Here is a 23,664-nt window from a genome sequence, read left to right on the forward strand (position 1 = left end):
TTAGTTGTTCAGTCATTTCAGTCACATCTGACTCTTTGGGACTCCATTTGGGATTTTCTTGACAAAGATACAAGAGTGGTTTGTCATCTCCAACTTATTTTTCAGAGGAGGGAATGGAGTCAAATAGGGTGAAGTGACTTGTGTAGGGTCACACAGCTAGTAGGTGTCAGAGGCTTGATTTGAACTTGTAAAGTGGAGTCCTTTTTTTTTAGGTTTTTGCAAGACAATGGGCTTAAGTGGCTCGAAGCTAGGTCATTATTAAGTGTCTGAGGCTGGATTTGAACTCAGGTACTCCTGACTCCAGGGCCCATGCTCTATCCACTGTGCCACCTAGCCACCCCTGTAAAGTGGAGTCTTCCTGACTCCAAACCCAGTGTTCTGTTCTTTGTGTCACCTAGCTGCCCTGGAAGAACTAGACTAAACAATAATTTATCTGCAAAAGAACTAGGGGTCTTAGTGGGCTACATGCTTGATAGAAGTCAAAAATGTGATCCAGAAGCCAGAATAGCTAATGTGAACTGTACTAAGAGAGGCATGGCGTCCAGTGTGAAGGAAACGATAATCCCAACATACTGTCCTGGTCAGGTCACTTCTAGAACCTTAGGTTTGCTTTGGAGCATCCTATGTTGTGAAGATAGATAAGCTGAAGGCGACACAGAAGGCAACCATAATAATGATCATAACTCTATGAGGACTAAGTGAAGGAATTGGAGAAGAGAAACTGTAAGAGGTATTTATATCCAAGGATTTGAAGGATGACATGTAGAAGAGGCATATTAGCTTTGTCCAGTTTGATCCCAGAGACAGAATGTGGTGGTGGAAATGGCAGTCTGGACAACAGGAAAAGAGTTGGGGTTCTCCAAAGGAGCAGTGGGAACCTTTAGAGAGAGTAGCTTCCTTGGGATTGGAGGTCTTCCAGCAAAGGGTGAATTTGTTGGGGAATTCAAATAGGGGATTCTTGTTAGGTCTGGGTGCGACTAGATGTCTGCTGAAGCTCTGACCAACTCAAAAGATTTGAAAATTCTGGGATGTACCTAAGTTTTCCTAAGTTGCTGTACCAGTATGGTCATTGAGAGGGAATCTATAGATTGAGAGAGAATTATGGTTCTTCCAACATAATGAATCTATTATCCCAAAGAAATTAGAACCCAGTGCAAATTGTCTGACATGTGTTAACATCTGGATGAGTGCTATTATTCCAAATGTTACTCGGGCCGCTGTTATAGGCAAAGCTGAGGCTGTTATCACAATTCCTTTGGCAAGGATATTAACTTTCTCAGCCTCAGCTGTGGCCATATGTTTCTTCTCAAATAAAAAATCCACAGCGCAGTGGTGTGTTGACCTCCAGAAACCAAGCTTATGATCTCGGCACAATACGGTCCAGTCACTGGGTAATTGAGCCTTGGCAGCAGCTGAGAGTTGTAACTTTGTTCCAGATATTCCTGTACTGTTCTCAGGCTGGTGTGAGGCCTCAGAGATGCAGCTGGGCCTTCTCCCCATTGTTTTGGAAAAACTTGTAGTGCCAAGGCCAAGACTTGAAAAGCCAAGTTCATGGGGCCCACTCAAATTTGGGGACAGAATTTAAGAGGAACAATTTAGACTCAGGACTTGTTTTTATATCTTCCCTCCTTTTTCCTGAATAGGCCAAGTATGTCATTCTCCTTCCCTCTGTCTTCCAGTCAATGAATATGGTTTTTCTTAGAAGTGACCAAGGGCAGGCAATAAATAAGCTATCCAGGAAGAGTAAGGGGCAGTAGTTTCAAGTTGAAATTTGACTTCCATTGGCATATAGGCATTGTTAAGGAGGTTCAGTTGTTTGCTGTGTTCATGCCTTCAGCAAGAAAATTGAATGCTTGGGAAGACCAGTGGTCTAGAATCTGGAGTTTGCTTGTACTTGGGGGATGAGAAAAAGGTAAGGACTTTGGTTCTTCTGCAAGTCAGTCTCCCAGACCTCCTTTCCACTGGAAAAGATCCCAAATTTAGAGCTGGAAGATACCTTAGGGATCAATTAATCCAATCCCTTTATTTTATAAACGAGGTCCTGAAAGGTAGTGAGTCATCATAGGCAGTGAGTAGCAGAGAAAGGGATTCAAACTCAAATCCTTCCAACTCTAATTTTTTTTCTTTCCACACCTCTTGAGTCAGAAGATATAGTTTAACAAGAAAGACAAATACCTAAAGAGAAGGATGATGCTATCCTTACTTAACATTTTAAATTTCCCATTGTTTCATTTTATTCTTATAACAACACTGAAAAAATCCATTTCAGACTTGGAAAGGGATGGTGAGAGACATGGCAGGGCTTAGTCACAACTAGTCAGTTTCAGCGCTTAGGTCTAGGCCATCAACCTTTCTTGCCTTTGAATCCCAAGCCCGATCCTGTAGAGTTTGATGCTTGCTTCTTGCCTCCCATGTAATCTCTTATTGGCAGAAACAATGCGTGAACTAACGGGATAATTGCCAACTGAAAAACTGTGGGAAACAGGAGTCAGATTCTCTCACAGCTTAAATTACTCCCCGATTGTAAAGGAGACACCTTTGGCAGCTGGATTCCTTCTTACTGGTCTCTCAGATACCCGAGGGCCTTGCAGTACTGTTTCAGGTTACTAAATAGTACCCAAGAGAGGTGAAAGTGTTTGAATGAAGCTTTATACTCTCACTCATTCACTCACTGGCTTGTTCACTTACTTTAGATGGGAGTATGAAATGTTGCAGACTGTGTTTTAAAATGTCTAATCTCATTATGCTTCTGTACTGAGTAGCTAGAGAGAATTGAAAAACCAAGCTTTTGGGAAGAATGCTAATAAATGTAGATGGAGTGAGGGGATTTTAGCTCAATTTGGCTGGTTTTAGCTGCCCATTTGAAGGTTTTATTGTATGGGATATTGCCCTGGTGGGTTTTCAGTTATACTCACAATGGGTGGTTTTAAGTTTCTTAAATCGTTTTACTGTAGATTTCTGTATATTTTTTCTCACTGTGGATCCCACACTAGCCCTGAAGTCTCACTGACCAGTGGATGCAGTATTCCAAAGAGAGGAGAGAAGGCCTTCCTTGCCAGACTCAGTCAGAGAATTCAAATCAAGGATGTCGGTGTACACTGACAGCTCAAGTCAGATTTATGTTGACTTCTATTGGTGCAGATGGAAAGTGACTGCCCCAGTAGGTCTAGGGTAGACAATTGCAGATTGAACACCACTTTTCTTTTATCTCCCTTCCTCTCTGGAAGTATGGGCACCCAATAGTTATATTACGAAGGCTATTATTGGGGCAAGGAGGTGGTATCATGGATAGAGTGCTGGGTGGGGAGTCAGAAGGACTCAAGCTCAAATCCTACCTCAGATACTTGTAACCATGTGACCTTGGACAAGTCATAATAGTAATAATAGCTATTGGGGCAGCTAGGTGGCACAGTGGATAGATCACGGGCCATGGAGTTAGGAGGACCTGAATCCAAATCTGGTCTCAGACACATAATAATGACCTCGCTGTGTGACCTTGGGCAAATCACTTAGCCCCACTGCCCTGCAAAAACGCTTAAAAAAAGAATAACACCTGTTGCCTGGATTGTGATGAGGATAAAATGAGATAATACTTGTGAATTGCTTAGCACAGGCATATATGAATACTATTGTTGTTACCTGGGGTTGAAGGAAGAAGGAATGACTACCAAATTCAACCAACTTAATTAGTTTGGTGAAGTACTTAATAAGCAAGCATTTACGAAGTGCCTACTGCCCAGCATTAGGAAACAAAACAGCCCCCCCCCCGGGGGGTTTTATATTCTTTCTAGGGCAGTGATATGTTCCTACATAAGGATATTCAAAAATAAAACATAGGGTCATTGTTCATGGTGGAAGGGCTAAGAGGAATGGCTTCATAGAGGAGACAATATCAGAGCTGCCTCTCATCAACATAGACAATCCCTCTAAAGGTTCACATCCAGCCCAGCCATTCCTTCACATACTGTGAGGCGCATTGTCCATGACAGTATATGTTCTACAGGACAGGATCCAACCGGGGTGTGCTGGAGCTAATTTTGATGGAACTGGTCATTAAATGATCAGGCTCAGCATTTCTATCTCAGGAATTGGGAAATGTACCAAATAAGGACTTGATTGATTTTTTTTTTGTTGATTGTCTAAGATTTAAAATATTAGGATGAAAATAATGATGACACAGATTAAACTTAAATGTATATCCTGCATACATTTTTTCCAGACAGTTAGCTCTGGTGAACCCCTGGGTTCACCAAATATGCTGGGCCTTCCTCTAGATCTCCTTATGTTACAAGAGAATCAATGGAACATAAAGGTGGTTCACAGATCTTCTTGTTTTGACCTCTAGCCTGGCCTAAGGATCATACATCTTTTGGATGATATTTCCTACACTGATGTAAAATTCTCTATGGGCAATCACACACTCTTATCTCTTCTTTGTCCTTTGCGAAAACCACAAATAATTCTTTGAAAGTGGTGGTATTGCATAATTTGCAAGCCCATTGCATTATTAAGCCAATAGAACAGTGTAACAAGCATTGGAGCTGAAGACAGGAAGACATGAGTTTGGATTCTGTCTGTCTTTTATTACCCATGTCACCCTGGGCAAGCACTTACCTTTTGTCAGTCTCAGTTTCCTTATATATAAAAGAATGGGTTCACTTAATGGCCTCTAAGTTCTCTCCTCTGTATCTAAATTTATGATCCGATAAGAATATGGATATTAAAAGATGGGTCTCTGTTATGGGGAAAAGTTTAGAGTTATTAAAAGTACTGGCATAATTTCTTATGCTACGCAACCTGCTTTCTTCATATTATTCACTTCTGGTCTTAATTCATTATCCATCTAACATATATTTAGTGATATACCAGCTTTCATGAGCTGTTCATCCAGTAGCCTATCAAAGGCTGTCTAGGTAGTGTAGTGGATAGAGCACTGGCCCTGGAGTCAGGAGGACAGGAGTTCTAATCCAGCCTCAGATACTTGCTACTTCCTAGCTATGTGACCTTAGGCAAGTCACTTAACCCTGATTGCCTTTGCATCCAGAACCATCTCCACTCATCCTGATTCACATCTGACCACTGGATCTTAGAGGACTCTGGAGGAGAAAGTGAGGCTGGTGACAGCATAGTCCCACTCACTCAAATCCAATTCACCTGCTTGTCATGGTCTTCTTCAAAAATGAAGGACAAGGGGGCGGCTAGGTGGCGCAGTGGATAGAGCACCGGCCCTGGAGTCAGGAGGACCTGGGTTCAAATCCGACCTCAGACACTTAATGATGACCTAGCTGTGTGGCCTTGGGCAAGCCACTTAACCCCATTCATTGCCTTGCAAAAAAACAAAAAAAAAATGAAGGATAAACATCAAAGGCTGTCTACTTGATATTCTTTTTTGTTTTGTTTTAGGTTTTTGCAAGGCAAACGGGTTTAAGTGGCTTGTCCAAGGCCACACAGCTAGGTCATTATTAAGTGTCTGAGGTCGGATTTGAACCCAGGTCCTCCTGACTCCAGGGCCTGTGTTCTATCCACTGCGCCACCTAGCTGCCCCTTAACATTCATTTTTATAAGATTTTGAGTTCCAAAATTTTCTCCCTCTCTCCCTCCCTTTAGCTCTTCTGAAAATGGAAAACAGTTTGATATAGTTTATTAAGTGAAGCTTCTTGAAATGATTATGAATCTCATTGAGGAGGCTCTCCAAAGATTTGGGGTTTGATACACTCAGCACAAGGGGTGGCTCCCATGTGTATCCAGAAGGAATTTTTGAGCCATTTGGACCCCATGCTGGATATGTTTCATGAAAACAGGGAACACCTTTAGCCAATGCATTCTCCAGTTTTTGCCTCACTTGATATTAATAATCAAAGGGTCATTGGAGAAACTGATTTCTATTGTTTCTTTCTAGGATCCTTGTATGATTTGAACCTAAGTGTGGCAGACATTTTGTCAGAGAAGTCTTTAAATAGGGCAGTGTTTTACTGTTAATTGAAATGTCAACCAAAGAGAAACACAGTGGGATCTTTTATTTGCTCTGCCTTTCAATCAGTTGTGTGATTATAAATATTTAGGCTGCTGTAGAATGAAAATTACCAATGCCTGACGTTACTTCTCCACCACTTAGCTTGGGGCCTGGTACGTTTTGGCACTTAATAAATGCTAATTGACTATTTGTTAGCTAGTGACTTCTCATTTGAGGATACACTTAATGTATGCATTGAGATAGGAAAATAAACATATTTTAGGAGTAGAAAAGTATAAGTAGTTAGAATAGAAAGATGAGTAATTATTGAAACTGTCTCAACTACCTTTTGGGGCTAGTAAAAACAGTTGAGCTTTTTTGTCAGTATGTGGTGTTCTCTTACTTTGTACATAACTCAAGTATCGATCCCTCAGTTTCCTACCAGTTGTATTGCTTCTGGCATTAATGTCTTCTATACATACTTGGTAATTCAATTTCTTCTTTTTTTTTTAAATATTTAATTGTGTATAGGGTAACTGGAATTTTCCACCTCAAAATGCTGTGCCAACAAGTCCCATTTCACTACAAATGCAACTTTCTCCAAGAAACTTTAGGTAAGCCATCTCTCTTTTTTTTAATTTTATTTTTAGGTTGGATTTTTTTTCAAGGTAATGGGGTGAAGTGGCTTGCTCAAGGCCACACAGCTAGGTCATCATTAAGTGTCTGAGGTTGGATTTGAACTCAGGTACTCCTGACTCCAGGGCCAGTGCTCTATCCACTGCGCCACCTAGCCGCCCCGGTGAGCCATCTCTTAAAGAAAAATTAAAGATTGGAAGCTCTAAGGAAGATGGATATGTTATCAACAAATCTTTGACAAAGTTTCTCATTCTATATCTTGTTTATTGACAAGCTAGAGCTATCTGGGCTCAATGATAGTAGAGGTCGGTGGTTAAATGACTGGACTCAGTCTGCAGTGGGTTGATGTCATCTTGGAGGCAGGCCTTCTGAGGAGTGTCCCAGGAATCTGCGCTTGGCACTATGCTGCTTAATATTTTTATTAGAGATTTGGATGAAGGCAGAGATAGCATGCTTATTAACTGTGCCAATGATATGAAGCCAGAAAGGATAGCTAATATATCAGATGACAAACGACCAGGTCCACAAAGATCTCCCCATCATAGAATGATGAGGTGAACTTAAGAAGATGAACTTTTGCAGGAGAAAATGGAAAGTCTTACACTTATATATTAATAATAATTTAATGGTACCTGTCATTTATTGCTTTGTTTTACAAAGGGCTATTATACATACATATTATATATATGTATGTATATACACACACACACACACACACACACACATACACACACATATATAGTGTGTGTATCATCTCAGGTACAAAAATCAAATATCACAAATATGAGATGAGAGAAAAAACAAAACAGGGAGAAAACAGAAATTCTTGGGGAAAAATTTGACCACAAGTTTAACATGAGTATGACATGGCAGCTAATAAAAGTAATATGATTTTTAAATTGTTTTAAAAGAGGCCCAGTGTCCAATATAAGGGATATTGAGGGAAGTGATGATCCCCTTGTGTTCTGCCCAATTCAAAGAAAATTTGGAAAAGTGTTTTCCAATTCTTGGCACTATATTTCAGGAACCAAGGTCATACACCTAGTCAGTTTCTGAGGCCAGATTTGAATTCATGAAGAGAGTCTTGGCCCAGCTCTCTATTCATGGTGCCACCTAGCTGTAGCTGTCTATGCGTTCTTACAGTTTTGCCTCTGATCAAAGTGGTATATTGACATATAATTCTATGTAGATATTGCTTCCCATATTTCCTAAATAGGAGTTATACCATATTATTATTCTAGAGTTGTCTTTTCTTGCCTTTTTTTTACTCCCAACCCCTTCCAACACTGCCATGGAGGACCCTCAGTCATTCAGAGCATAACTCAGAGAGCTCTCCAAGCAGGAACCTTTGTTTTTATGCTTTGGAGTCCAAAAAAAAAAAGATGGTTGAATATTTCATTTTTATGAAGGTGCTGTTATTTAATTACTACTACTACTAGTCAATTGTACCTAAAGAATATAGGATCTTATTGATCCTAATCTATGGTGTAGTAAGATTATTTTATTTTCAAATTATTTACCATGTTTTTTCTTCATTTCTTTAATGATTTTAGAGAAGACAATCATGCATATCTATCTTCAGACAATTTTGCATTTCCTGAAATGGGAACCATGGATAATATCCCTTTTCCAGATCTGAACATGGATCTTCCGCCTGTATGTATTATTCTTTTGAATATTATTATTATCATGATTTAAGTGTCATTTATAGCATGTAGCAGATCTGGACAAAAGGTACTGTGGGTTTTTGGTATCTCATTAGGCAGCTGTGATAAATTCGTGGTGGCAAATGAAACTCACTCAATCTTTTGACCAGACCAGTTCTGCTTCTGTATGTGGTGTGGGTGTGTGTGGTGAAGGGGAGAAAAATATGATGTGTAGGGAGTGTGGCGTGTGCAGTATGTGTGAGAGGGAGTTATGAAAGTTCACTCCGACCTCCTAAATGATCTCAGTAATGTGATTGCAGATAGCATTCTATAACTTGTCAACTTCTGTTTGTAACCATTACAAAAGACATTTGGGGTCAATGGAAGTAGTGCATCAGAACTTTGTCAAATGCGGGAAATGCAGTCCTCAAGGATTTATGGCATGAAACCCTTTTTAGATCAGATTGTTTTATAACCAAGTTGGTTGGGTATCATAGTAACTTATTTTATTTGAATGGCATCCAAGTGAACATACTTTATGCTGAATTCTCTTCTACTCATGCTGATCCTGTGAATACAATTATAAGTTATCAGTACATTTAAGTTGAATTCCACTAAATCCATATCAATTCAAGAACAAATGTACATCCCTGAGTATTTTAAATTTATTTAATATGTAAGAGGAGGCTCCAAATGTTCACCTTGTCCATTGCTTAGATCTTTTAAAGAAACAAAACCTAAGTTTTATGTTTCAAATAGGTAATCATTTAGCATTTTAAAAACATCCAGGATGCATCTAGTGCCCATAGTGCATCCTCTAGAACCTCTAGAGTCCATTGTAAGATTTTTAGCTCTGAAGCTGAAAGGGAATTTACTCCCTGATTTTGTAGAGGAAGGGTTTGAGGCCCAAAGACTAAATGACATCAGTACATCAGTTTCACTTGCCTTCACCAAATGACTCACCCACCTTCTTTTTTCAAACATACATTTCTCTGGTAGCATCCTTTTCACTCTTCTTCAGATTCTTGTTTAAAATATCTTAGCGCCTGTTCATACCCACTATTTTTCTCTCCTTTTGGATCTACAACTTTATGTGCTTGGAGACTATACTATTCCATGACTTGATCATAAAATGGCTCAGGAAGAATATTTGGTCATGAAAAGAAGGACATTTGTTGTAGGGAGAAACTTGGGACCATGAACAGAACTTGTAATTTCCCAAAGTCAAATCTGCCTACTCTGAGGAGTGAGCCGAACACCCCGTGTCAGTCCAAGATGTGTATACTGAATGATGAACTCGATGAGTTGTCTATCCAATTGTATTTTCTCAAACGTTTCGTAGACCACTTTGGTTTCTCTTAGATCTACCTTTATTCGGAAAATCGGTTTACTTCTTAAACATTTACCAGCTTAGCACATAATTAAGTGCCTGCAAGTTTGTAAATGTAATGACTAAGTCTCCTACATAATTACCCAATTTACCAAGGCAAATGCAAAATTCAGGTGTGCCATAGTATGAGGTTGTTGTTTGTACTTTATTTTTGAAGAAGAACCTGACATTAAGGAGGTGATGTCATGACAGACAAGTGAAATGAATTTGAGTGAGGAGGTGCTGTGCAAAGTCACCAGTCTTATTGTCCTCTGGAGCCATCAGGTTCCAGTGGCCACCTATGGATCAGGATGCCTGAAGATGGCCCTGAATGGGGGGGGGTAAATAGGGGGTTAAATGACTTGCCAAGGATCACACAATTAGGGGATGCAGTGGATAGAGCACTAGCAGGTCCAGGAGGACCTGGATTTAAATGCAGTCCCAGATACTTCCCTGTTGTGTGACCCTGGCCAAGTCATTTAACCCTGATTACCTGCCAAAATTAGGAAAACAAGTTTGATACCATAATATGTTAGATGATATCTAAAAATATAATCCAGTGCCCTCATTGTAGAGAAGAGCACACTGAAGTCCAGACAGGTTACATGAGAAAGTCATCTAGTTCTACAGCCAGTTTGAACCCGAGTCCAACATCAAATTCAGCATTTTTTCTACTATATGAGACAGGTTCTGTCTTTTTATCTAGAAATGCCATTTTTTACTATCATTCTCTAACATCTCAAAGTGTAAATATGATGTCATTAACTTATCACATACCTGAACTGTGAGGTGATTTTCTTTTCAGTAGTGCAGAGGGAATGTCCTGAGATATTGATCTGGTCTCCCATGTGGACAATGGAATGCAATTGCAGGGAATTTGACTATGAAAATGTTCACCTTAACATTAAGTTCCAACATTTAGGTTAGATTACATAGAACACTGGCATCATTGATGAATTTGTTTCCATTAGGTTTTTAATTATTTAGTATTGATTTTATTAACATAGGGTACTCCATAATTTCCAAGGGCTCTGGGTCTAGGAATTACTTAGCCAGCATCAGTCTGTGTAAACTATCTTCTCAACAGTCATTATGATAGTTCTTTGCTAACTCCTAGAAGGTGACATTACCTCACACCAGGACCAAATTGATAACTTACCTGGTTGATCCTTTATTATTGTCACACAAAATCTGAATGCATGGCTCAGTGTCTGTATACTTCTTTGAATTTTCTCTTTTTCTTCTTATACTCAAATTGAATCTTTCAGCAGAGACAGAACTTTTTTTTATGACTTTGTTATCTTGACCAGTAAAAAGAAACTTGTAACTAAATGAGGAAGCAAAGTGTTCATAACTGATGGTAATTTTGTTCAAGTTTTCTATTCCTTGGATTGTATAGTTTAGAAAGGTGAAGTTATTCTCTCATCACACTCAATTTGGATCAATGTACAACATGGAAACGAAGAAAATACTGACAGATTGCTTTCTGTGGTGGGGTGGGGGAAGGAAGTATGATTGGGGGGGAAAATTGTAAAACTCAAATAATATCTTTAATAAAAATAAATTTACAAAAAGACTCTTTAACTATACCAACACATCTATCTGCTGTATAGAGATGACTATTTGCTGTGGAAGATAATGAGGATAGTACAGGTAGCAGAGATGTTTCTATAATCTGTAATGTTTTATTGATGTAAGCAATTAAAGATATACATTTTCCCCTAAAAAAAAAGAAAGGTCAAGGTTATCCACTACTCCACAGCCAGTGGCAGTCATTTTGAGTTTTGCCTGGCCACTGCACTTGGATAGCTCTGGAGAAGTTAGTGAGTGAGGCTTTGTGTAGCTCTGTTTCACTTAAAGCCAGTTCATGTGAGTCTCAGGACATCATCCTCAAGATATCTTTGGTTCCCTTTAAAAACAAAGGATGGGGGGGCAGCTAGGTGGTGCAGTGGATAGAGCACCGGCCCTGGAGTCAGGAGGAACTGAGTTCAAATCCAACTTCAGACACTTAATTACCTAGCTGTGTGGCCTTGGGCAAGCCACTTAACCCCATTGCCTTGCAAAAACTAATAAACAAAGAAACAAACAAACAAAAAAAAAAAAAACAAAGGATGAACAACAACCACCAAGTCTAGAAGACTTTTTGGGAGTTTAGGGTCCTCATCTATGAAATGGAGACAATAATTCTTGCCCAAACTACAGAACTGGTAGTAACATGAGCAAACAGGACTTTTCTCTTTAGATTCTGGCATAGGGATGAGTCATCTCAGATATAGCTCTTCCTTATTCCTCTCCATGGGAACTGCTATTCTTCTATATTGTTTAGAATCATCTCATGGTCCTTTGGGGTCCACACTGCTAAAGCACACCACTGCTGTTGACTGTCCCCTTCAAGGTTCTCTCATCATTGTGTCCCATCTTCCTCAAGAGGCTTAAATGCCAGATTCTTTTGTCCCAGAATTCTGAAGTAGGATAGTTCTTTGTGCTATGACCCTACCCGACCATCAAACTGTCCTCTGTCACTATCCTCTCCAATCAATATGGACGCAGTTAAAATGACTCCTGGTTGGAGCTCTGATTGAGTTGGGGAAAAGGCACTTTAAAAACCTAGGTGGCACAGTGGATAAAGCACCAGCCCTGGAGTCAGGAGTACCTGGGTTCAAATCCAGTCTCAGACACTTAATAAGTACCTAGCTGTGTGGCCTTGGGCAAACCACTTAACCCCATTTGCCTTGCAAAAACCTAAAAACAAAAAAAGAGGGGTTATAGTAGAATTTATAGTTTTCTGGAAAGGGAAACCTCCCCTAGAAAGGTATAGTCACTTTTCCCTTGTCAAAACTACTCCCTTTTTAAGACAATTCTAAAAGCCTTATGATGAAAGATGCCATCCACATCCAGAGAACAAGCTATGGAACCCGAATTCAGAGCAAAGCAGACTAGTTTTACTTTGTAAAATTTGTTTTGTGCTTCATGTTTTTTCCCCTCTCAAGGTTTTTCCCTCTTTTGTTCTGATTCCTCTTGTACGACATGGCTAATGTGTAAATATGCTTAATACAGTTTCCCATGTATAACCTATATCAGATTACTCATTGTCATGGGGAGAGGGGAAGGGAAAGGAAAGGGGTAGAAAAATTACACCTGGCAAGCCAGCAGTAAGCTTTCTCAAAAGCTTACCAAGAAAAAGAATGTTGAAAACTCCCTTTCCAAAATTAAAATAAAAAATAAAATATTTAAAAAACTACTTACTTGCCTTTCTGAATAGTATAACTCTAATTTATAGTTAATGTGAAAATGAAAACATCTTTGATTTGTTAGGGAAAACCCCCCAATTTTAGCATTTATTCTTTGAAGAGGAAGAGGGAAAAGAGCAAGCAAGGGAGGGAGAAAGGAAGCAGACATTTATGAAGCCCCTCGGATGTGCCAGTCTGGACCCTAAGGGCTTTACAATGTGATCTCATTTAATTCTCATCACAGCCCTGGAAGGGGAGGAGTTATTATCTCCATTCTGCAATTAAGAAAACTTAGAGGTTATATATAGTACTTGGCCCATTGCTATTTCCCTCCATAATCTAGTTTTCCCTTTTTCTTATATCTTCCTAACATGTGCCTATGTCTGAGAAATTGCATTACTCCCTGAAAAATAATTTTCTTTCCATTGAAAATTGATCAAACATACAAAGGAGTGTGTTTTGGCATCCTCTGAATATTGGTTTATATGCTGGGTTTGGTATTGGAACTCTAGTCCAAAGGAAGGGCCATGTTGAAGCCCGACTTTACACATGCCGGCCTGACCAGTTTGTGACTCTATGCCAGGGCAGGGTCCCCCAAGTCTTGAATGGGAATGTGCTTTTCTATGCAGTTACCAAGGGAGGAAGGATCCTGACACTGTTGTAGAAAACTAAGACGTCTCTTCATTTCCAAGCTCCATCAAGAGATCCTGAAGGCTTTATACTGAACCAGTTGCCCCCCCTTTCCCAGTTCCCATTGAAAGTTCCCAGAGCACCAATGCTTTCCATAGTCTGATCACAAAACTCAAACAGCTGGGAAAGGCAGAGCTTGGACCTGGACCCTTTGATTCTAGGTCCCATGCAAATGCACATGATATAGCAGATCATTACTCTCCAGGACTTTTGATTGGCTTGCCAGGCATAATCTGCTCAGAATTGTGCTCCACACCAGTGACTTGCTAACTTTCTAAGTTGTCTGGAGCTGGAAAATGGTTTCACCACATCCTTTTGTTGGTTCTGCCCCTCCAGAATTCATTTTGAGGTATTTTAATATCATTTGGAGAGAAATTTGGGAGAATTCAGGCTATATTCTTGCCATTCTGACTCTGCCCCCCCTTTTGAATAATTATTCATTTCCTTTTGGAAAATTTTGGTCTTCCAGGGCTTGACAGTCATCAGTGCAATGTCACAATAAAATGGGAGCACCGGAAGGAATTCCCCTTTAGTGGGAATTCCTCTTTGTCTTGAATTTTGTGGTGGAATGCTCCATGATGATTACAGATCCTTTTGCTGAACATAATCTCACCATGTCTAACGCCTCCCAAACCTTTCCTTAAAGAAAGCATACGTGATATGTAGGGGTGTGGTTTCTATGGCCTCTCTCGGTTCTTCCTTCTGAACCTTATTTTCTAGTATATTTTTTTCACTAACTCCAACTATGCCCATCTTTGCATTCAAGTTATTGTGTCTCAGTCTATATATTGCTCTAATTTGGAGACCTATTGAGAGCTGCCTAGGTTTGCTCTACCTATGATTCTTTTGCAACATATGGTGATACCTAAACTTCATTTTTGCTATGCACAGTCATATTGCCCATATTTATCATGACCTCTGCAATATGAGATAATCCAGTGTTCCATGAAAAGATGGTTTCATATTGCCTTTGGATACATGAGAAATCCATCCCTGCACTTTATTTCTCTTCTTCCTCTTACCTGCAACTTTATTTTTTCTTTTGATTTCATTTGTGTCAAGAATGTGTATATTATCATAATTCCATTCCTCCGTAGTCATTGGGCACACCCACATTTAGAGTAACAGCAGTTCAAATTTATACCCAATCTAAAAACTGTGGGATCTTCACATCCTCTGTCCCCATTTCTATCACTCTCCTAACACTACCACTCTACTGATACCATCACTCAAGTGGAAGTGGACCACACAAACCTGAGGGTTATTTGGTGATTTTCCTTTGCTGCATGGGTTGCCAGGGCTAAAGTGTTCATCACCGAGTGACTAGTCTCTTCCCACTTAGCTAGGTTATCCCCAGAAAGCAATTTAGTCAGTGGCTGGGAACAGACTTTTTGACCCTCTGACCTTGGGTGCTGCCAACAGAGCCTTTGAAAACCCAAGGTCCGCTCCGTGCCAGGAGAATAGGTATTGGAGGAGTCCTCTTTGAAGAGAAAAAGAGACTCGTCATCTTCACTCATCTTCACTGGCCATGATTGAATTAGATTCCTGAGAATATCAGTGATGAACTTATCTGGGCTAAGGATGTGTCAGAGGAAGGACCTGAGCTCAGGTTTTCCTGAATGCAAGGCCAATTTCCTTGCTATAGATTAATATAATATCATATATGAATTCTTTGCAACCTTGAAACTCTATGCCTATATGAACTAGTCTCAATATGCATGACAAGATCAATAAAAATACAAGAATTAAATAACAATATAAGATATGTTCTTGTTCAATCACTTTGTAATTGTTTCTGACTCTATATGATCCTATTTGGGGTTTTCTTGGCAAAGACACTGGAGTCATTTGCCATTTCTTTCTTAGTTTATTTTACAGATGGGGAATCCAAGGCAGGTGAGGTGAAGTGACTTGCCCAGAGTCACATAGCTATTAAGTGTCTGAGATCAGGTTTGAACTCAGGAAGATGAGTCTTCCTGACTGCAGGCCTGGAACTTTGTCCATTGTACCATCCATCTGTTCACAAGAGATGTCAAGGCAGGGTATAATTCAAATGCAAATGACTGGTGCATTCAATAAATGGAAGGATATTGGTCAGGAAGAGGTAATATTTGAGCAGGACTTTATTTTTTTTTAATTTATTTTTATTAGAGATATTATTTGAGTTTTACAATTTCCCCCCCAATCTTGCTTTCCCCCCCCCCCCCCACGGAAAGCACTCTGTCAGTCTTTACTTTGTTTCCATGTTGTACCTTGATCCAAATTGGGTGTGATGAGAGAGAAATCATATCCTTAAAGAAGAGAAGAGAAGTCTAAGATGTAACAAGATCAGACAATAAGGTATCTGCTTTTTTCTAAATTAAAGGGAATAGTCCTTGCACTTTGTTCAAACTCCACAGCTCCTTATCTGGATACAGATGGCACTCTCCTTTGCAGACAGCCCAATATTGTTGAGTAGGACTTTAAAGGAAAAGATATCTTTTGGGTAGTTAAAAGTTGGGCAAGGGAGAGAATGATATTTTAGGCAGAGGGAATGGTGTGAAAAAAGGTCTGAAAATAGGAAGGTGAGTGGCATGTTCTGAGGACAGTGACTTGTGTCATAAAGCTAGATATTGCTGGGACCTCGGTAACAGATTATCTAGTCAAATCTTATTTTACTGATGAGAAAACTGAGACCCAGTAACTTGTCTGAGATCTCGCAAGTAGTAAGTAGCAGAGGCAGAATTTGAACTCGAGTCTCCTGACTTCCCACCAAGCCTTATGATTTAATCTCCTCTAAAAAAGTGACCTACCAAAGATTACTTTTTTATTCCTTGCAATAATTCTTAACAGTCATTTGTTTAAAAAAACAAACAAACTCATCCATTCTGATTTGCATTTGATTAATTTGGCAGTTTTGTGAGCTCTCAACAACCAGATAATGATGTTTCACTTACATAGGGTTGTCTCCATTCAAAATTTTCCATTAATATTTCCACAGACAGCTTGTCTGTGTTTGCTTTGCTTCAGCTCTCTTGCTTAAATATTTTATTTATTTTGAGTTTTACAATTTCTCCCCTAATCTTGCTTCCCTCCCCCCACCCCCCACAGAAAGCAATTTGCCAGGCTTTATTTACATTGTTTCCATGGTAGCTTCAGCTTTGCAATCAGTCTTCCATACCCACCACTCAATTAAAACTGTTTCCTTCCAAGATTATAAACAAATTATTGACAGTTAAATCTAGTGGCCTTTTTTTCAGTCCTTATCTTCCTCAGCCTCTCAGCAACTTCCTATGCTTGTGAACATCCCTTCCTCCTGGACATCTATTTTTGCACTTATTCTCTGTGGCATTCTCATTCTCCAATCTTTCTGACCATTCCTTCTTAGTCTGTTCTGTTGCTTTAGTTCCTTCTACCAGTCACATCTCTGAAGGCTCTTTCTTACACCTTCTTACTTCTCTATGTATGGAGATCTTATGGAATATTGTAATGCTATTTCACTAAATGTCTCTGCACATTACCTGGATAGTCCACAGGCATCTCAAACTCAACATGTCTAAAATGAAAATTATTATCGTACTTTCAAAACCCATCTCTACTTAACTTTGTATATCTGTTGATGCTGTAACCATCCTTCATTTGCCCATAACACTGGCATCATCCTTAACTGTTCCCTCTCTCTCAACTCACATACCCATTCAGTTGCTAATTCTATTCAATTCTACCTTCAAAACATTCTCTGTCCTCTGTTCCCTTCTCTCAACCCCCACAGCCTTCACCCTAGTTGAAGCATTCATCATTTCTCCCCTGGACTTTTATAATAGCCTTTTGCTTATTTTTAAGAAGTTAGCATTTATTTAACATTCATTTTTTTAAAAAACAAATTTTGAGTTCCAAATTTTCTCCTTCTCCCTCCCTCACCCAATGTGAAGGCAAGAAATGTGATATCAAATATACATGTAAAATCATGCAAAACACATTTCCATATTAGCCATGTTGCCAGACAAGCAAGAAAAATAAACTGAAAAAAGAATAATTTGATTTGCATTCAGACTACATCAAGTCTTCCACTGGACGTAGATAGCACTTTTCCTCATAAGTCCTTCAAAAATGTCTTAGAACACTGTATTGATCAGAAGAGCCGAGTCATTCTAGTTAATCATGGTGCAATATTGCTATCACTGTGTACACTCTTCTCCTGGTCCTGCTCATTTCTCTTTCCATCATTTCATATAAGTCTTCCCAGGTTTTTTGTGAAATCATGCTGCCCCTCATTTCTTAGAGCATAATAGTATTTCATCACAATCATACACTAACACTTGTTCATCCATTCCCCAATTAAAGGGCATCCCCTCAATTTCCAATTCTTTGCCACCCCAAAAAGCTGCTATAAATATTTTTGTGAATGTAATTACTTTTTCTTTTTCTTTTCTTTTTTTTTTTTTTTTGATCTCTTTGGGATCCAGACCAAGTAGTGGTATTGATGGGTCAAAGGGACAATAAGTTGTCACCCTGCCTCTATTTTCTCTCCTATCTAATACATCTAGTCAAATCCCTTCATTTTATAGATCACGAAACTGAGGCATAGTGAGTTGAAGTGACTTTTCCAAGATGGCAGAACTAAGATGCATGAACTGCTAGCCTTTGGATTCTAAATCCATTGTTCTCTCCACTTTACCATACTGCCTCATACCATGTACCAGTGTGACTTCAGCAAAAGATTTATGTAGCAAATTATGGGGGAGAGAAAGTTACAGGAAGGACGATTGTAGGGGAGGGTTGTCAGTATCAGGTTCGGAAGTTTAGCTTTATAGTGTGGGTATTCAAAGGCATTAGAGTTTTATGAGCACAGCAGTGACATAATGAAAACAATGTATTAAGAGTATTACACTGGTGACTATGTGCCAGTTTGATTGGATATGGAGAGGTCCAAAGGCAGGGAAACTTGGGAGACAGTTGCAATGGACTCCACTTTACAACTTTATAGTGATTAAGTTGTATTTGTGTGGCTTTTTGTAATTTGTTGAAAGTTCAATAACTATAACAAGTCAGCAAGTTTTCAAGTTTGTGAAAGAGGGTAGGTATATAGAGGTGAAGATGTTCATGTCAGGACAAAAATTTGAAAGTGACATAAAATCTGTGTTTTCTTCAAATGCCACATTTAAAATATAAAGTGAAAACCAACATGGCTACTCCCTGTAAATGTTGCTATCATATGTAGCATAGGAAGTGTTCCTCCTCTCCCAAACATCTGCAGCTTCAAAATTTCCAAGATTGTCAGTGTAAGATGCATTAACCCATGCTTTCAGAGCATCATGACAATGCTGGGCTATTTTGCCCATCGTGTCTTATATCCTCGTTCAAGAAATTGTCATATGGTTTGTACTTCAGCATTATCCTTCATCATGGTGCCCAAAAGAAAAGCAATGAGGTGGAGCAACGTGAACAAAAAGATCAAAGGGAAGCAAAAGACCCAAAAGCCTTGGGCAGATTCCTGTATCAAAATCAGACCACTTGATGGGAACAGGGTGGATGGTAGAAGCAAGAACAGGAGAGTCACAAGTCACCTACCAGGGAGGAAAGAATGTGCCCATGATGCCTCAAAGCATAGCCAATCCAATGATCTTTCCTCTAGAAGGTCTTACATCATCATAACAATAATAGATACTAGATACTAGGGCAGGGGAAGAGTAAACTTTGTTGCATTGTGGAGAAGTCTTGGTTTGCAAACTCTTTTTGCCAACACAGTTTTCAGTAAGGAGCCATAACTCAGCAATAGAGAGTTGCCTGGAGCTCATGATTAAATAGGTACTGTGTGTGTGTGGGAAATGGGGCTCAAAATCCTGTTCTTTTGAACTCCAAGACATGCCCTCTGCGCACTGATTGCCATACTGCCTCTCAACAACAATAATAACTACTGACATTTATATGACTTATGTTAACTTGCAAAATGTCTTGCAAACATTATCTTCCCTGGGCCTCACTACAATTCTGTCACATATTATGAGTCTGCTGATCCCCATTTTATAACTAAGAACGCTGAGGATTATAGAATTTCAATGACTTTCAGAGAGGGAAAATACATGAACCTAAGGCTTCCTTCCAACCTCTCCTTACTGTCCCAGCTCACAGTAGTCCAGGATTTATGAAAATTTGTATTCATGGAAAACTTGAGGACTTATCCCACAAAGATGTAGAGAATGTTTGATTGAACATTTTCAGGAGAAAATAAACATCTCAACGTTTGAGCCCAAGGTAGTCATACTTGAATTTTCTTTTAAAGTGGTAAACTCTATGCCTTGTAAAGGTCTCATTTTGCTCAAAACATACATTCATTATGAGATTTGTAATTTGCAGAAGCCAATATATGACAGCAAATGAAGTTTTAGTATGGAAGGAGATATAACTAAAGTAAAGCTCTAGTTGGTGGAATATATAAGTAATATTGCTGTAAGAGCCAGAAGATAAAGTCATGTCATGACATCATTGTAAACTCAAATACATAATTATAAAAGAAATTATAAATACAAATACAAAATTATAAAAGAAAAACAAATATGATCTAGGGGAGGAGAATAAAAGCATAGACTTTTTATAGTTTGGACAAATGTTTACATTATGGTACAAGTAGACAGTGTCAACATTCAGCACCATGTGGGATCGAAGTGCACACCGTCATTCTTTAATGCTGGAAAAAGCATATTGTATGACTTTCCTGAAGGAGTTGCATTGTGCTTCCTCGTTTTCATCCCCACACATTAGTCGTGCATAATCTATCTGAATCAGTCCTAGGCTTGGTATTTAACACTGTAAGAATAAAGTTACTTGCTCATAGTAACCACTCGGTAAATGTTTGTTGGGCGGATGAATGGATGAGTGGATGAATTGATGGAGCAACAAGCAACTCATTTGCTCAGAGATCATTTCTTGAGTGACTGAAATCTTCACACAGTGATACTTTGAACTTGGTGATCCCTGACAACATCACAACTAAATGTGAATAAGAATTTTGTTAAGTGACACCTACTTATCTTTGGTACTTTTAACTTCTTTACAGAGATTTTCCCCGCCAAGAGTTCCAATGTCAAACTACGGGCCAAGGGAGAAACAACAAACTGGATATCTAAATGCTGAGAGGCCCCAAATGCCTTTTAAGCTAGGACGAGCCCAAGTCAGACCTAACTATTAGAGAACTTTTGTGGAAAAGAAATTGGGAGGTGCTTTAAAAATCAATTCTGGGGACTTTAGAAAACACAGCTTGATTGTGCCTAATGAGGGCCTTGTGATTAGTGATTTAATAATTGATTCAACTAAAGGTGATTATCAATCAAAATAGCTCTCTTAAATTTAAAGACATATGTCAGCTTAGTTCATTTCCAGAATCTTTTTCATAACACTTCTTCTGAACAAATCATTCTGCATGGGTTTCAAATTTTAACTGAGATTCTTGTTTGAGTATGAATTGGAGTAGCTGGCCATTGAGGACCAACCAGTGCAGTCATGAGATTCTGTGATGGCTTTTGTTAATCTTTCAAATTTGAGAACTATAGGCTACTGTCTTATCTTCTGCAGATTGAACTGGTTTTCCTCTTTACTTTTGCCCTTCTCAAAATGATATTCAGATTTTTAATCTCTCAATAGCATTTTATATTTCTTTGTATAGCCTCATCCTTGCCTCTTATCTCAAAGCATGATTAAATTTTTCCCTTTATTCTCCTCTGCTCTTGACCCTCTATTTATTCCTCATATTTCTCTTCACCAATCTTGAAGAAATGATGAAAAGCTGCTATCTCCAAAGTTTATCAGAACTCTGTCTTACTGAGTTATGTTAAATACTTGATAAAAATGAAACAGATTCTGCCAGTTGTGAGTCTCAAGTGCTTTTCATTTGTTAGATAAATTTGGGGATATTGTATGCAAACAAAACTGTAAGTATTGTAAATTTCATTTGAAATCTGTTATTTGCTTATATGATGAATGCTTTGAATTTAATGGTTACTGAATGGCAGTAAAAAATTCTGCTCCAGGAAGAAGAAAGAGTTCTGATTTGGTTCCTGTTCTTTGGTAACTCAGCTGTATAATCTGTAAAACCAGTAGAACTCTGTTACCTCCTCAAAGGAAGAGGGCAGATCTCTTGAGGAGGTTCCTTCTATTTCTAAGGTCTGCGAGCTGTGGACAAAAGTCAACTATCAGTGCCTGGAAGAGAAAACTCCATTGGGATTTCTTCCACTTAATAAAGTGTTAATCACATAATCATTTGCCATGACGTTGAACTAGACTGAGGCCATTTGTTGGCTGACCTTATTCCTCTAAGAACTATTTGTACTTTTTGTTCATGGATTAAAATAAAAAAAACAAAAAAACAACAACATGTCTACCTAAGGCCAGATTCAAACCAAATCCAAGCCTACCAGCTGCTCCCTCTTCTGAAGGGCTCACTGCCTTGCATATAGTCAGCATCTTTATCACCACTTCTTCATCCTCCAGGAATGTTTATTGTGTATGTGTAGTCTGAAGCTCAGGGGTTTCACATTGTCAACAAATACCTTTGGGGGTCTGATTATCATTATTCAAATAGGAGGGATTAGATGACAAACATTCATTGCTGCAGGGAGTTGCTCAGAAGGAACTCTCTGAAAGCCCCTAGACCTCTTCTCTGCAGCTCTGAGTCTTCCAGAAAGGTTAAGGAACTCGAGCAGGGTCACCCAGCCAGTATGTCTGAGACTGAATTTGAACTCAGGTCTTGCTGCCTTTGAGGCTAAGCTCTTTTTTTGTTTGTTTTTTTGGTTTTGGTTTTTGAGGCTAGCTCTTTCTCCTTTATGAATAATGCCTGGCCTGTAGTCAAAGCTTAACAAAAGCTCATTGGTCAGCTGCCTGAGTCTCATTCAGCTCTTCCAGCTAGGTGCTTGAAAAACTGTATGCTTTTCCTTACATTCAAATCAAGCTTAATGTGACCTTTTGAAAAGAGGAAGAAGGACTTTATGTTTTTCCCAGCACATTTTGTTTTTGAATTAGTCACTATTGTGTAAACTAGCAGGTCACATCTACTTTCATAGCTTGGCTAACAGCAGGCCCAGCAGCTGTAGGGCTCCTCCAATCTCTCCTTGGCCTCTTTAGGTTCATTCCTTTGTTCTGGCTTAACCCAGGTGGAAGAGAAGAATTAACTTCCTTTTTCTGATTAAAGAATCTTGGAATCCTAGAATGGCACAGCAGATAGAGGAGCTGTATGGTATTTGGGAAGTGCCAGTAGGAGAAAGGTGGAAGCACATCATTTTCTTTTTCTTTTTTTTTTAGGGTTTTTTTTTGCAAGGCAATGGGATTAAGAGCACATCATTTTCTAACCCAGGACTCAATGATATGTTCAGAGTTCTAATCACCATTACAATTAAAAAAGATATATATATATATATATATATATTTGCACATATGCATACTTACATGTGCACACATATATGGATGTGTGTTTGTACACGTGCATGTACATGTGTGTGTGCGCATGTGTATCTAAGTCTTGACTTAGTTGAAAGCTGGAATACTAACAACAGTTCCTTGCAGGGAGCATCATGAATACACATGTGCATATACATGCATGTGCATATATGTACACATATGTGCACATGTGCCCTGTGTTGTGTGTGCACGCGTGTGTACATGCATGTGCACGTATATGTATACACACGCATATATTAATGATGTTCCCTGCAAGGAACTGTTGTTAGTATTCCAGCTTTCAACTAAGTCAAAAGACTTGGTATTTTGTATTAAAATACAAAATGACTATTCCATAGCTCTTTATTGAGCATGTACTATGCAGTGAACAATACTAGGTATCACTGGGAAGCTAGGTGCTACAGTGGATAAACATTGACCTGAGAGTCGAATGGAAATGAGTTTAAATCCAGTCTGACACTTGACACTAGCTGTGTGACCTGGGGCAAGTCACTTCCCCCTGATTGCCTCACATCCATGGCCATCTCCAGTTGTCCTGATTCCTATCTGACCACTGGTACCAGATGACTCTGGAGGAGAAAGTGTGGTTGGTGACTTAGCTCAGTGCCCCCCTCACTCCAATCCAAATAATGAGCTTGTCATGGCTTCACGTCTCTGATGTCAATTTCTTCAAGAATGAAGTTCAAACCATAACAACCAGTCATCAGAAGA

At 39.1% G+C, this 23,664-nt stretch overlaps 1 protein-coding gene across 4 annotated transcripts in view; it reads left to right on the plus strand.

The window, feature by feature from the left end:
* Positions 1 to 23,664, plus strand: part of LOC141501848 (zinc finger protein 711-like) — an 82,042-nt gene that overhangs the window by 3,190 nt on the left and 55,188 nt on the right. For all 4 annotated transcript variants that reach the window (XM_074206204.1, XM_074206207.1, XM_074206210.1 and 1 more), the window contains exons 2-3: positions 6,485 to 6,567; positions 8,143 to 8,245. In XM_074206204.1, coding sequence (XP_074062305.1) covers positions 6,485 to 6,567; positions 8,143 to 8,245 — 186 coding nt within the window. The remainder of the gene's footprint in view (positions 1 to 6,484; positions 6,568 to 8,142; positions 8,246 to 23,664) is intronic.

The sequence above is a fragment of the Macrotis lagotis genome, chromosome X, assembly GCF_037893015.1.
Source record: "Macrotis lagotis isolate mMagLag1 chromosome X, bilby.v1.9.chrom.fasta, whole genome shotgun sequence".
NCBI classification, from domain to species: Eukaryota; Metazoa; Chordata; class Mammalia; order Peramelemorphia; family Peramelidae; genus Macrotis; species Macrotis lagotis.